This window comes from Gallinula chloropus (genome assembly GCF_964237585.1).
Source record: "Gallinula chloropus genome assembly, chromosome: 1".
NCBI classification, from domain to species: Eukaryota; Metazoa; Chordata; class Aves; order Gruiformes; family Rallidae; genus Gallinula; species Gallinula chloropus.
The window spans coordinates 35,355,575-35,369,029 of NC_140085.1; the positions used below are offsets into that span (position 1 = coordinate 35,355,575).

Genomic DNA, 13,455 nt, shown 5'->3' on the forward strand with positions numbered 1-13,455 from the left:
TCACAGCTCCCAAAACCATAAAAGGCTTTTCATGAATTGCCAAGGAAGACCAGAGATATAGAGTGAATAAGAATATTTTGGGGAACTGCAAAGCTTACATAGTTTTCAATGTCTTCCGTTTAGCTGAGTGACACAGGGGTATTGTATTCTTTTGTAGCAAGCAGGCTGTGATCACATTTTGAATTCCAAGGCAAGGAGAGACAAATGTGGAATCTGTGGTGGTGATAATTCTTCATGTAAGACTCTTGCAGGTACTTTCAACAGTGCTCGTTATGGTATGTTCATTTTTTTTTTTTTATTCTTAATGAACATGTCAGAATGACTTAAATTATGTTTAATGTTTGAAGGAAGTGTATGTTCTTTAGGGTCTCTGTCCACAAAGAATATATCTGATTGTCAGTCTCATGTGCCCTTTGAAGGATGCAGAAGCAAACACTGTGACATACTAAGCCATTCAAGGGGGAAAAAAAATCAATCTGCTCTAAGGTCAAACTAAAAGACATGAATAAAAGATACGATGAGTGTAAAAGTACTTTTAAAGGAAAAGTGCTTCCTGCTTTGCACTTTGCATTCTCCCCTTGGAACTGCAGCTGAAGGACTTACTCAAACATCTCCATTTGGTTGTGTAAAGAGATAGCACGAAGTCTGTGGTGTTAGCAGATGATGAAGTTCCTTTTTTCCTGTAGTGAGAAAGATAGTCTGTGAAATGTGAGCCTTCTAGAGAACATGGGCAGCAATGTTTATGTTCTTTCCTCTACATTGGCATTCTGTGTCTTTGATTTAGTTTCTCTAAAAGAGCTACTGATGGTTCTTCTATATGTAGTCTTCTTTGGGAAGTATGGAGAGACTATTGTATGTGTGTAGCAGTGCAGTTAAGTAGCTAGAGCACAGAACATAGGGATAGAAGTCTCCAAGTTAATATCAGATTCCTAAAGGCTCCTTCATGCTTCTTCACTGGTTGAAAGAGACCACAGGCAAAGTGAAAATGATACCTGGGGAGCTGCCAAATAGGATCTTCATAGACCAAGGGAATTGCTGGTTGAAGAGGAAAGTATGCCCAGTATCCTGTTGGATTTTTTGTCTGTCCTGAGAAAAAAGACACAATCCGCTGTTAGAGACTGGATTTCTGAACATATGGACAAAACAGTGAAGGAAAAGAATGTATTATGTTGATAATTCTGAGTAAAGGACTGTCAGTGATTTTGTTTTCCACATATGAAAGATATTTTTGCTTGTAGGTAGCATACAAATTCTGTCCCAAATACATTCAAGTGATCTGAAACTGCCATTGATATAAATGCATTTGAGACTGTCACTCCACATTGTCACACACTTCCTTGCTCCCATGTAAAGTTGGAGGAAAAAATCAACATGTTTTGGAATGAGGAAAAATTTGATTTATTATTTCAGGTTTACACTTAGTTGAATGTTTAAAGTTCTATTCAAATTCTTGGAATTGTAGAATATAAAAGAAGATGCTGAATTATCCTGCTGGTCATTATGTTAAACATTTGGGGTTATGATTCAGGTGTGCTCATGTAGTAGTGCAGCAGTGCAAATGAGAGCCTGTAGCCAGCTGATGACCAAAACATCAGTGTCCATGGGAGGCCCATGGCATCCCTAGGCTAATGACTGAAAACGCTGTCTGAGGAAATGTTTTTCTCCAAAAAGTTCTGAGTTAGCATACTGATATAAATATGCCAAAGTCTGTGCACTGGACCTGGATCTCTTTCTTTTAAGTCCACCTGGTCCTTTTCCATACTGACATGAGTCATTTTACTAAGGCAGAATTTGGAATCAGACCAAAGCAGCCTATGCTGTGTGCATGCATTCATTGTTACAAGGTTGTCATTAAGCATTAAACAGTAGTGGAACAACCATCAGAAATTCATTGCTATGAAATACTAATTTACTTAGCTCCTAATTTAGGAAATGGTAATCTAATTATGTACACATAATTATTATCTTGGCTGTTATTGCTGCATCATGTTAGAGTATCTGCTGATTTCCTGGAAAATGGTAATTTTCAGTGCATTAGTATGTGATCTCTTCTGTGTATCCTTGACACTGCAGTTATGTTTACAGTTTTCTCCCATATTTTTTCTTCTGACATTCTATTAGCACCAAGCCTTCAGCACATGAGATGAGGGGCATTTTTGAGCGTGCTTTGGTTTTCTCCCCAGTATGTTAGTAGATTGCTGTGTATTCTTTCCTAGAGCAAGCAGTGTGTCAATTAGGAATTGCAGTGCTGCCCCCAGCTGGTAGATGTGATGGACCTGTGATTAGATTAGATCTTCATCTAAGTGCATGGCATAGTTATAATAGATTAAAAGCACTGGGAAGTTAATGAATTATGAAATTGAAAAGGATAGTTCCATTTAAATTTTTATCCACAGAGGTGAGTCAACTAACTAAAGTTAAATCATAGCAAGACTGTTGTTAAATACAGCAAAATAAGTGGAAAAGCTAATGAAGATTTTATTAATGCTTCAGATTGGAAACAAATAATAAACACAAGCAGGCAATGTTTGCCATACTCAGTTTTTAGGCATAAGAATCCTTCTGAATTTGTGAGTAGCATCAGTGAGAAAAGCTGGTTTGGTTTTTTTTTACCTATGCTTATATGCAGAGCAGCAGAACTAAAAAGTAGACCATGATACATCTTGTTATCTTACAGCAATAGTATGCAAGATAATAGCAGTTGGAGGTATTACAGAAAATGGTGACTCATGTGAAGCATTTGTATTTTGAAGTGAGCACACCAGGGTAAGATTTCAAGTAGAAGAATGTGGATCAAGTGTGGTTTGTTTATCTGATACATCCAGCTATGTGTGTAGCCTGCATCGCTGCCATGCTTGAGTACTGAGGACTTGTTTGTTAGAGTGCTGTCGTGCAATACTCATGTGAAATAGAGAGCAGCTAACCCAATTCTACAACTGGGTGATACAGGGAGTGGAGATACTTCATAGTAAGTGACTTATTCAGGCTAGTATAAAAGTTTGGTGGTTAAAATGTGAATAGCAACTGTTGTTCCTGAGTCCCACTTGGTATTACTGACCTCTTTCTAGAGCAGTGCTGGTCTCTAGAGATTTTCCTGGGCAGGTTGAACTCTTACAATTGGTAAAGAATTGAATTCATATTTCTGAACACAGGAATGAATTTTAATGAGGTATGAAAATAGAAGTCCAGTACAGATGGTTAAAAAACAAAACAGAAAGCAACAACAAAGACATTTAATATGCATGGTGATATTCACATTTCCTTCCCAAAACATGAAGGCATTTAGCAGTGGTCATCACTGGTGCACTGTAGGCTTTTGTGAATAAAGTACTTAAACATATGTTCGTATTTACTAGTATTTGACTGCCTTTGTTTATAATTAACTTGTGAATAATTACATTGCAGGTTACAATGTTGTAGTAAATATTCCCAGAGGAGCAACAAACATTGATATTCAGCAGCACAGCTACTCAGGGAAACCGGAAGATGACAACTACCTTGGTAAAACCCTCCTGTTTATTACACAAATGGACAGGCTTTGTGCTCTTGCCAGAGAGCTGCTTTAAACATATATTATCAGAAGTCTCATAAAGTCTTTAAAGCCATATCCAATTACAGTGGATCATCATTTGCTCAAGTCTCTATGTAGATACTGGCTTTCAGAAAAATAAGTTAAATGTTGTTAGGTTTGTAACTCTTAAATGTGTGTGTTCATTTGTCAGAGAACAGGAATTGTAGCACATCACCTCATTCTGTCAATTTTTTACTTTGTTGTGGCAATGTAAATTAAAAATCCACAAGTGAACTCAGAAATGGCATAGGTATTTATAGTTTTAAATCTTGGAAGCATACACTTTGCTTATAAACAAAGCAGTTTGATCTTCAGTGAACTTACCAGTTGTGTCTCATTTCTCTTTTTCTCTCATGTCTAAGTATAAAAATCACATGTGGATAGATTTGCAAGTGTGTGAGAGAAATGAAGGATTCACAAGTACATTGTACCACAAATCTTGGTTGCTCTACGGCACAGTACTTACCTTTTAACTGAAGTGCCTGAGAGAATATTGGTGCAGGTTTTCCTTCCGTCTCTTCTTCCATTACCATCCTACTCAACAAGCTTCAGAGTTTTCAAAATGTTTTCCTTGCTACCTGTTGCCCTGTTGTTGTACATACATCTCGCAGGACACAGAAACAACCCTCATTCCCTGACACTGGTTACCATTTCAAATAATACGCCTTTACTAACAATTTTACTTTCTTTTTCAATCTAATTTTAATTTTTAAATTTATTTTTTCTCATTTTAAATCTATTTATCTGTTTATTAATTTTTAATGTTGTAATTTAGTCATTGTATTAAATCCTTATAATTTACTTGATTTTTATTTTTTAATTTACTTTTAAATCCAGTTCATTAAAAGTAGCTCTACAAATACAAGAAAGTGGGCTGTAGAATAGGCCAGAAATACAGATAATAGTTGTTTCCTTACAGTAGCAGAATCTTACCAAATTTAAAAGTGATGACAGCAGTCAATCCTTCAGCAGAACAAATATTACTGTGGTGTTAATGCAGAGAAAAGACAGGACAACTGCTCAGGTGAAAGTTTCTGGTGGTTAGGGTTGAATTCATGCAGTAAAACTGTTTGATACAACATTACAGATGGACTAAAGGGAGCTAAGTCTTGATGAGAAGATCTTCAAAGTTTTTATTGATAACACCTTTTAATTAAATACATGCTTGATTTCCAATATTTTATTTTACTTACAGCACTATCTGATATCCATGGAAATTTTATCTTGAATGGGAATTTTGTTGTGAGCATGTCAAAAAGAGAAATCAATATCCATGGAGCCATTTTTGAGTACAGTGGTTCAAACAACACAATAGAACGTATTAACAGCACAGACAGAATCGATGAAGAGCTAACCTTGCAGGTGCATGATCACTTTTTCCTTAAGTTTGAAAATTTCCTACGTGATCATAATGTTCATAATTTTATGTTCAAATTCACTGAAAAACAGCTATTGTTTTATCTCAATTAAGGTTTTGTGTGTAGGGAATTTATACGACCCTGATGTGCGTTACTCGTTCAATATCCCGATAGAAGACAGAAGTGACCTGTTCACATGGGATCCTTACGGACCCTGGCAAGACTGCAGCAGGATGTGCCAAGGTACTGTAAATTCTTTTGTCACCACAACCAAAGACCTGAATGCCAAACCTGGTCTTAAGTGCTCAGATTTTTCACCCCTCCTTGTAAGGAAAAAAAAGTCAGTGCTCTCAAGTAAATGGTAGGTGTGCGGAGCTGTTAAGGGCAGAATGGCTTCTGATTCTGTTTTGCTATTTTCAGTGTCATGCAATGCAATTCTATATTAGAAATTACATTTCTGTTCCTTTTGCAGCCATTGGAGTGGTTTATTAAAATAATAAAAAAAAAAGTTGAATCAAACCTAATGCATCCTTAGCAAGCATTAGTGTATTTACTACTATATATTAGTCTTTCACTTCATATTTCCAGGTGGTCACTGATTTGTCCAGTATATTTCCTACGTATTTATTTGTGTCTCTTGGTTATCTGCTGCAGGGGGTGAAACTTTTTATTAATTATTATTTCTTTTTAATTTTTTTTAACTGTTATTCTATAGGCCATTCCAGTGTAAAAGTAAAATTACAGTATGTATGAAATATATATATAAAGTGCATGTTCAGAGGTGGGTTTTTTATAAATACTCACATTAACAGGTGGTAGAAATGCCTGTAGATACGTGGTGGTGAGTTTCTTCTGCTTTTAAGTCAGTCTGTAAATGGGCTCATGTGCTAGAGAAGGAGAGCATTTGTCAACCATGGTACTTCTCCTAGCATTCCAGATCTATCAGGCACCCTGAGATCAAATTTGCTGCTTCCTTAAAGAAAAGTGTCACAATTCTTAGTTAATATGAAAATTTTTAATTAGAAAATGACAGATATGATGCATTTGGAATACTTAACCTGGTGAATAAATGGACTGTTGGACTGTTGCACTTTTACAGTTTTCTGGAAGTTGATACCCACGGGAGACCACTGTTAGTAGAGCTGGGAGATGGTGAGGGTGACCAGGACAAGGTTGTTCTCCACCTGAAATGTAGTCAGCTGCACAAAGCAACATGTTTGTGCAAAATATGCTGTGTACAATTAGTGTTGAGGAGGTGTCTCAGTTAAATGATGCATAGAATTAATTTGTCTAAGAAGGCACTCTTGTTTTAGCCTTTTATTCTCTTTTTTGGGTTCCTTTTCAAGGTATTCGAAGAAGAAGAATGACATGCATACATAAAAGTGATCACGTGGTAGTGTCTGATCAAAGATGTGAACTTATCCCTACCATACCAGAAATCTTTGAAGAGTGTAATACAGAGTGTGAATTAAGGTAAAAAGAGGTTCCTAACTGATGGAGCTATTGTAGTCACGCATATTTTTGTTGATAGAGATCAAAACAAAGTACATCAGGTTGCTTTATCCTCTGTCCCTCTCCCCCTCTATGCTTCCCTCATCCCTCACGTCTCTCATTACTCAAATCTGTTGGTATAATGGGTTTAACATCATGTTTACACCTCTGAATCCAAGTAGAACTAGTGTACCTTTCTAATTTTTATTGGTAAAGACTTTTGTTAGGATTGTGAATCTGTTCTATATATCCTAGTGCAAAAGCTTCAATTGCTGGACAGAATTATAACCAGAACTGGAACTAATTTGAAACAGACTTGTGTTTTTGCACTACAAGAAAGCCCACACTGAAGTGCTTTAGAGGATGAACAGTTAGAATTATAGCTTATATTTTTCAAAATTACCTAGGAGATTAAGACAGATTCTTTAAATTTAAAAAGTTGTTTTTAAGCCTATGAGTCAAATTCCTTTATAGTACTTTGCTAATTCCAGTGGTGTGGTAGATTCTACAATATTATTTGTTACTTAAAATGCATGTCTTTATTTACATCACAATCCTGGTACATCCTCTGAGTGCTTTCTTCACCAAGATCTTACTTTTTACATCCTAGTTAGCTTTCCATAACAGTTTGTCCTTGTAGGTGGCACCATGTTGGCAAAAGTGACTGCACCTCAAAGTGTGGCCCAGGGTATCGGACTATAGAGGTCCACTGCATGAAGTACTCTGTTTCAAAAGGACTCAGTGCTCCAGTGGATGATAAGTACTGCGCTGATCAGCAGAAACCACCAACCAGAGAGCCCTGCCATGGTGACTGTATGTCAACAAGTTGGCACTACACAGAATGGTCAGAGGTACAAATTCAAAACCTTAAAATTGTATCATTATAGTTACAGCAAGCATTTATATTGAATTTTCATTTCTATATCAATATTTTTTTAGTTTAAGTAACTAAACAAAAATAAAGTTTGACAAATGCAGAGTTATAGGAGGAGCTAATACCAACATTTATACTTCAGCATCTTCCTCATATTTTAAGAAAGTTTAGCTAAATTGTTTGCAGCTTGGTTTTGAAAGTCAGCAGAGAAGATCTGATGGCTGAAAGTGTGCATTTTATTTACAGTCTTAATTTAGTGCTGACAGTATTTTGGAGAAAATGAGGAAGTACAATTTCAGCTTTAATCTTCATTAAAGGGCTTTATTTTTATTTATTTATCTATATTTAAGATGCTAGAGCATGTCCAGAGGAGGGCAACAAAGCTGGTGAAGGGTCTTGAGCATAAGTGCTATGAGGAGCAACTGAGGGAGCTGGGCCTTTTTAGTCTTAAGAAAAGGAGGCTGAGGGGAGACCTTATCGGTCTCTACAACTACCTGCAAGGAGGTTGCAGAGATGGTGGGATTGGTCTCTTCTCTCAGGTGACAATTGATAGGATGAGAGGGAATGGCTTCAAATTGCACCAGGGGATATTTAGGTTAGATATCAGGAAGAATTTCTTCCCTCAAAGGGTTGTCAGGCATTGGAACAGGCTGCCCAGGGAGGTGGTGGAGTCACCATCCCTGGGGGTATTTAAAAGGTGTGTAGATGAAGTGCTTAAGGACATGATCTAGAGGTGGACTGGGCAGGGTTAGGCTGTGGTTGGACTCAATGATCTTAAGGGTTTCTTCCAACCCAGGCAATTCTATGATTCTATGATCTTGGAACCACCAGAAGTGCCGGATTTGTCTCATGTGGACATATTTGCAGTCTGTGGATTAAATCTAGGATACATTTGTCTAACACACAATTTACATCTTTCCTCTTTAAGGCAGATAGTGTATTTTGATCTGTTTTTATCACATTGTCTTTCCTGTTTCATTATACCGTCTACACCACAGTGTTCCAGGAGCTGTGGAAGAGGTGTCAGAACCAGAGAAGCTTTTTGTATGAACAATTTGGGTCGTCATCTTCCTGACAGAGAATGCCAGGAACTTCCAAGAGTTGTAACACAGAGTTGTAATGAATTCTTATGTCCAAGCTGGTCTGTTAGTGAGTGGAGCGAGGTAATGAAATTTAAGACATCTTTGGTCCTGATCATTAATATTAAAAAAAAAAAGCAGTTTAAGTGTTTGGGGGTTTTCGTTCTGGCTATTCTGGGGCACAGAAATTCTGAAGTCCTAGGATTTCATATACCTCCCAGATGTACAACTTGTGTGAGAATTTAATTTTCTCTGAAGTTTTGTTAAATTAGGATGAGGCAGTGAAGATACTTAAAGTAAATCTGTCTCCAGCAATAGACATACCTTCCTTTTCTGTGACGCAATGAGAACCATCCAGACAACTGCAAACCAGAATTATACCTTGTTTATTGTAGATTACATGAGTGTAAAAGAATCATGGGTAGTTTAAACATTTTTTCCAGTAAACACTGTGATATGTGCACTCATTTTAAACAAGTATTCTTCATTCTTATGGAAGTAAATCTTATGTAGATTGTACTCGTGTTTTTGTAGCTTTAGAAATTTAATAATGAGCATTTGGGTTGGTGTTAACAGGGAACGGAGAGTTCATAAAAGAACTAGTTTTGTTGGACTCCTTACATTCATGGAATATTTCTGTTATTTGTGTAACCTCTAAAATCTGGGCGATTAGTAAAAGAAAGTGAAGCCACTAGTGCCAATTCTTGATCTTAAAAACTGATTACTCTCATAATTTTGCAGTGTTCAGTGACATGTGGCAAAGGAATGAAGCATCGTCAAGTGTGGTGCCAACTGAATGACGAACAATTGAGAGAGGATTTCTGCAACCCAAATGAGAGACCAGATTCAGTAGCACCGTGTGAACTTCATGAATGTGCATCTTGGCAAGTAGGGCCTTGGGGAGCAGTGAGTACATAAGGATTCCTGGCTTCTCCTTTTCTAGTTCAGACAATGAGTGATATCTTTTAAACATTTTAATTGGTTCTTAAGCAGTTACTTTAGTTGAATTGTTTTGCATGTTTGTTTGCTCCTGTTGACTATCTGAGCTGTAATTTAGAAACACTGACATTAATTTAAATGCCTAAAATAGTCTCTAACCCTGAGCCTGAATATGAAAGATTCTTTTACACATGAATGTGTTACAGCTCCAGAATAATGAAAATGTAGATAACAAACTGTTCAAATGAATGAGATGGGTAAAAGGCCAAATATTTGTAAGGGTTTAGGCATTTTTAAGGGGTAGCTTTAATTAAGATCATGGAGGGGTATATGCTAATAATAACAAGTAAATAGGATTAGTATTTTGTTATGGTTTGTTTGGGCCTTCAGTGATAAAAGATCTGCTCTCTTTATGTGAAAGTGCTGTCTCTGTGTGCAATGATGCTCATCTAAAGTATATCAGAGTGGCTTCAAAATTCTGGGAAGAAAGTTAAATTTGTCACCAAATATGTAAGGAATAATTGAAAAATGATAAGGTACTTGATTTCATGGAGTTATCATAAGGTCAGGTTACTGAAACCAGTGGAAGTATTGGATTATTCAGTGTTTCTTGGATGTTAGAATTTATAACTCAATAGCAGCTGATATTTAATTTTTGCATATAACCTATTAGTAATATACAGAATAAATATACTTTTTGACATTAAGTGTATTTTTAACCTAAGCATTTCTTTTGTATACAACTTTACTCATGTACTGGTTTTTCACATTAGACATAACAGCACTGCTCTCTAACACAGCGTTGAATTCCTTTCATGTACCCTTTTGATCACAAGGTCCTGGCTTTTCATTCCTAGAAACCAGATACAAAAATGAAATAAAAAATCCTTTCAGTCCCATGATATAATTCTTGTGAATAAAAAATATCTGCTGTGTATGAATCACAGTGCTGGGATAGCTTGTAGAAGCAATTTGCCAAGCCATGTCACTGGAGCAGAGCTTTCCAATGCAGTTTTTCCGCAGTACCACCTGGTAATAGCTATTAATGACCTGGGTTTTACCGTTATTTGCACTTGGACCACAACATTTATAGGCTATCATTTATGTCATAGTATTTTCAGCCATCTAACATTTTAGGTGACTCTTTGAGCGTGCTCTTGTCAACCTCTGTAGCAAAGGTAAAGACATTTAACAGCTGCAGCTAGTTGATTCATTTGAAAGCCACCCCTCAGTCCACCCCCCACCACTTCCTCTACCCCAGTTTTTATTGCAGAGCAGGACATCATATAGCATGGATTATTCCTTTTATCAGTTCGGGTCAGCTGTTCTGGCTGTGTTCCCTCCTGTTCTCCTGCCCACCCACTGCCTACTCCTTGCAGGAGGTGTAGGGGGGAAAAAGAGAAAGCCTTTATCCTGCACGAGCACTGTTCAGCAGTAGACAAAATATTGCTGTGTTATGGATAATGTTTAAGCATGATATAATCTGCTATGAAGAAAGTTAACACCATCCCAGTAGTCATTCCAATTCATTCTAGAGGGAGCTTTAAAATAGAAAATGTAATTAACATTTAAAATTTATTATAAATAGTGCTATTTCAAGTGTGTGAAATTATTGACTTCAACAGTGTTCTGTAACATGTGGACGTGGATACCAGATGCGTGCAGTCAAATGTGTTACTGGGACTTACAGAGTTATTTTGGATGATGACAGGGAATGTAATGCTGCTACTCGTCCTAGAGATAATCAAGTAAGTTAAAAAATGTCTTTCAGTTGATTGTGCTTTTAACTAAAAAGCATATAATTACAGATGTTGTATATGGAGTCTTTGACGGAACTTACAGGAAGCAAGTTCCAAAAATGAGAAAAAAAAATAACGAAACTGTCTGCTTTTTCCTGAACATCAAGTTTGAGCCGGGGAATTAAGAAAAAGAAAACTAATTTGGAGTTTGGGGATTTGAAAATCTCTCTGGGAGACATTTGCTTTACATTTGTCTCTTCCAAAATATGTATTTTGAAACTTTTCTGTTTTTCTCACCCCCACAGGAATGTGAATTACCCTCTTGTCCAGAAAATACAAAATTATGGACTACATCACTTCCTCCAGTTCATTTGGGGAAGGTGACCCAATGGAGATATGGCTCATGGACCCCAGTATGTAATGTATCTTGCAGAGCAGTCCTCCATTCCTTCACCCATTTTCTGTAAAAATCTTATGAATATATTTTTTTCAGACTGATACCTGCTTGGGATAAATTTTAAAGGACATATAATTTTATTTTATTTTTAAGAATCTGCTTCTTAAGGAGGAGATAGACACTCCCAACAGAATCTCTGTGTTTCAGATCTACCCAAGGAAAAAAAAGAAGGGGGAGGGAATATCCAGAATTCTAGGAGCTGGGATTCTGAGCAAAATAACTTTCATATGATTGAAAGCATGCAAGGAACAGTTGTTTTTGAAATAATTCATCAGATTCTGAGTACAGAGAACATCTTTCATTCTAAACTATGATTTAAATCCTTTATGTGAATAGCAATATTAAATGGTTTAGGTATTTAAAGATTAAGTTTACATAGTTTGTAAAATGAGAATTATAAAAAATGATTTGTACACAAACTTGGAAAAGGTTTTTATGTGGTAGTATTGAAAACATGTTTTACTTGATGGCAATGTGAAAATTTAAAATTATAATACGTGGGTGTGTCTGTTAATCACTTGAGGTTCTTAATGAAGCATAGAACACAATTATATCTTTGCAGACCTATTTAGTTACAATAGCAGTAAAGAGTGCATAGGCTGAAGCTATTTAGAAACTCTTCACTAAATCTACCTTGATCTTCTCAGGTATAAGGGAAGGAGCTCAGTGGAATATGGTAATAAAGTATAATGGCAAATGGCTTGTGAATATCAGTTTTTATTGTGTCAGTTGATGTAAATATTACATCACTGTGTAATAACTACAATTTTCTGGAAATTCCTCTTCAATGTTTCTACTGTTAATAAATAAAAACACAGTTTGTATAATGATTCCATGTTATAGCTGAAATGCTCCCTTTTCGAATACGCTGAATTGCTTCACAAGCATTAAGGGCATGCAATTCATTACCAAGCCAATGGGAATTCTTAAGGCCTAAAGCATCCAGTGATATTTCACTTTCTTTCCTGAGTGCATGGCTCTATCAGTGTGAGTTGGAAACCTGGTTCTCACGTTAATTCTAAAGTCAAGCTGATACTATGCTGTGTTAGTATTTTAGATGCTTGCATGATCTTGTTTTGGTCTCCTCAAGTGCGATGAGCTTGGATTGTTCTCTGACAGTGCTCTGCATCCTGTGGGAAGGGTGATCGTGCTCGCTATGTGAGTTGTAGAGATGCTCACGGAGGAATAGCAGATGAATCTTTCTGTGCTCATTTACCACGACCAGCTGAAATTTCAAGCTGCTTTAGCCCATGTGGAGAGTGGCAAGTTGGAAATTGGTCTCCTGTAAGTATTAGTTGTAATTATTTTTTTAATGGGCCTATTTAGTTTATTGGCCAAAGTCTCTGGTTAGATATTGTGACTTCATATTCTGTGCAAGTATAATAGAAATTGCATCCGTTGTAAAAGCAAAGTATAAATTTCTTACTGTCAAAATTAAATATAAATGTCTTTGGCTATTAATTATCAGTCTTCTGTTACAAATTTTGGGTTAATTTTTGGTCAGTGCACAGTTACGTGTGATAGTGGAATAGTAACAAGACAAGTTATATGTGTCAACTATCATCAACAAATCAACGAGGATTACTGTGATCCTGAAGGCCGACCTTCCAGAGAACAGGAATGTAACATGCCACCATGTCCACCAGTTTATCATCATAGCCCGAAAACACATGACCAGTCCAGCCATTTTCCAGAAATAGGTTACCTCCCAGTACACCATCCACGAGACAATACCAACCAGTGGAACCGTCCCTCTGCGGGAGGATATCAGTGGAGAACTGGACCCTGGGGAGCAGTAAGAGACTTGTTTCTATATATGTTATTTTTTTCTCTTACACACGTGTTAACATCTCTAGAAATATTATCACAGTACAGAGTTGATCAAAAGAGCAGCACTGAAATATATTCGGTTGAAAATGTAATTTTTCTGCGATTTCAACTTTAAAA

At 36.6% G+C, this 13,455-nt stretch overlaps 1 protein-coding gene across 1 annotated transcript in view; it reads left to right on the forward strand.

Moving 5' to 3' along the window:
• ADAMTS20 (ADAM metallopeptidase with thrombospondin type 1 motif 20) overlaps window positions 1–13,455 on the forward strand; it is a gene marked incomplete at both ends in the record, with an annotated part of 99,163 nt that overhangs the window by 50,020 nt on the left and 35,688 nt on the right. The window contains 12 exons of the mRNA XM_084272636.1: window positions 158–275; window positions 3,406–3,501; window positions 4,767–4,933; window positions 5,043–5,172; window positions 6,276–6,402; window positions 7,061–7,271; window positions 8,293–8,457; window positions 9,115–9,279; window positions 10,938–11,060; window positions 11,357–11,464; window positions 12,628–12,792; window positions 13,013–13,303. Of these exons, the coding sequence (XP_084128762.1) occupies window positions 158–275; window positions 3,406–3,501; window positions 4,767–4,933; window positions 5,043–5,172; window positions 6,276–6,402; window positions 7,061–7,271; window positions 8,293–8,457; window positions 9,115–9,279; window positions 10,938–11,060; window positions 11,357–11,464; window positions 12,628–12,792; window positions 13,013–13,303 (1,866 nt within the window). The remainder of the gene's footprint in view (window positions 1–157; window positions 276–3,405; window positions 3,502–4,766; window positions 4,934–5,042; window positions 5,173–6,275; window positions 6,403–7,060; window positions 7,272–8,292; window positions 8,458–9,114; window positions 9,280–10,937; window positions 11,061–11,356; window positions 11,465–12,627; window positions 12,793–13,012; window positions 13,304–13,455) is intronic.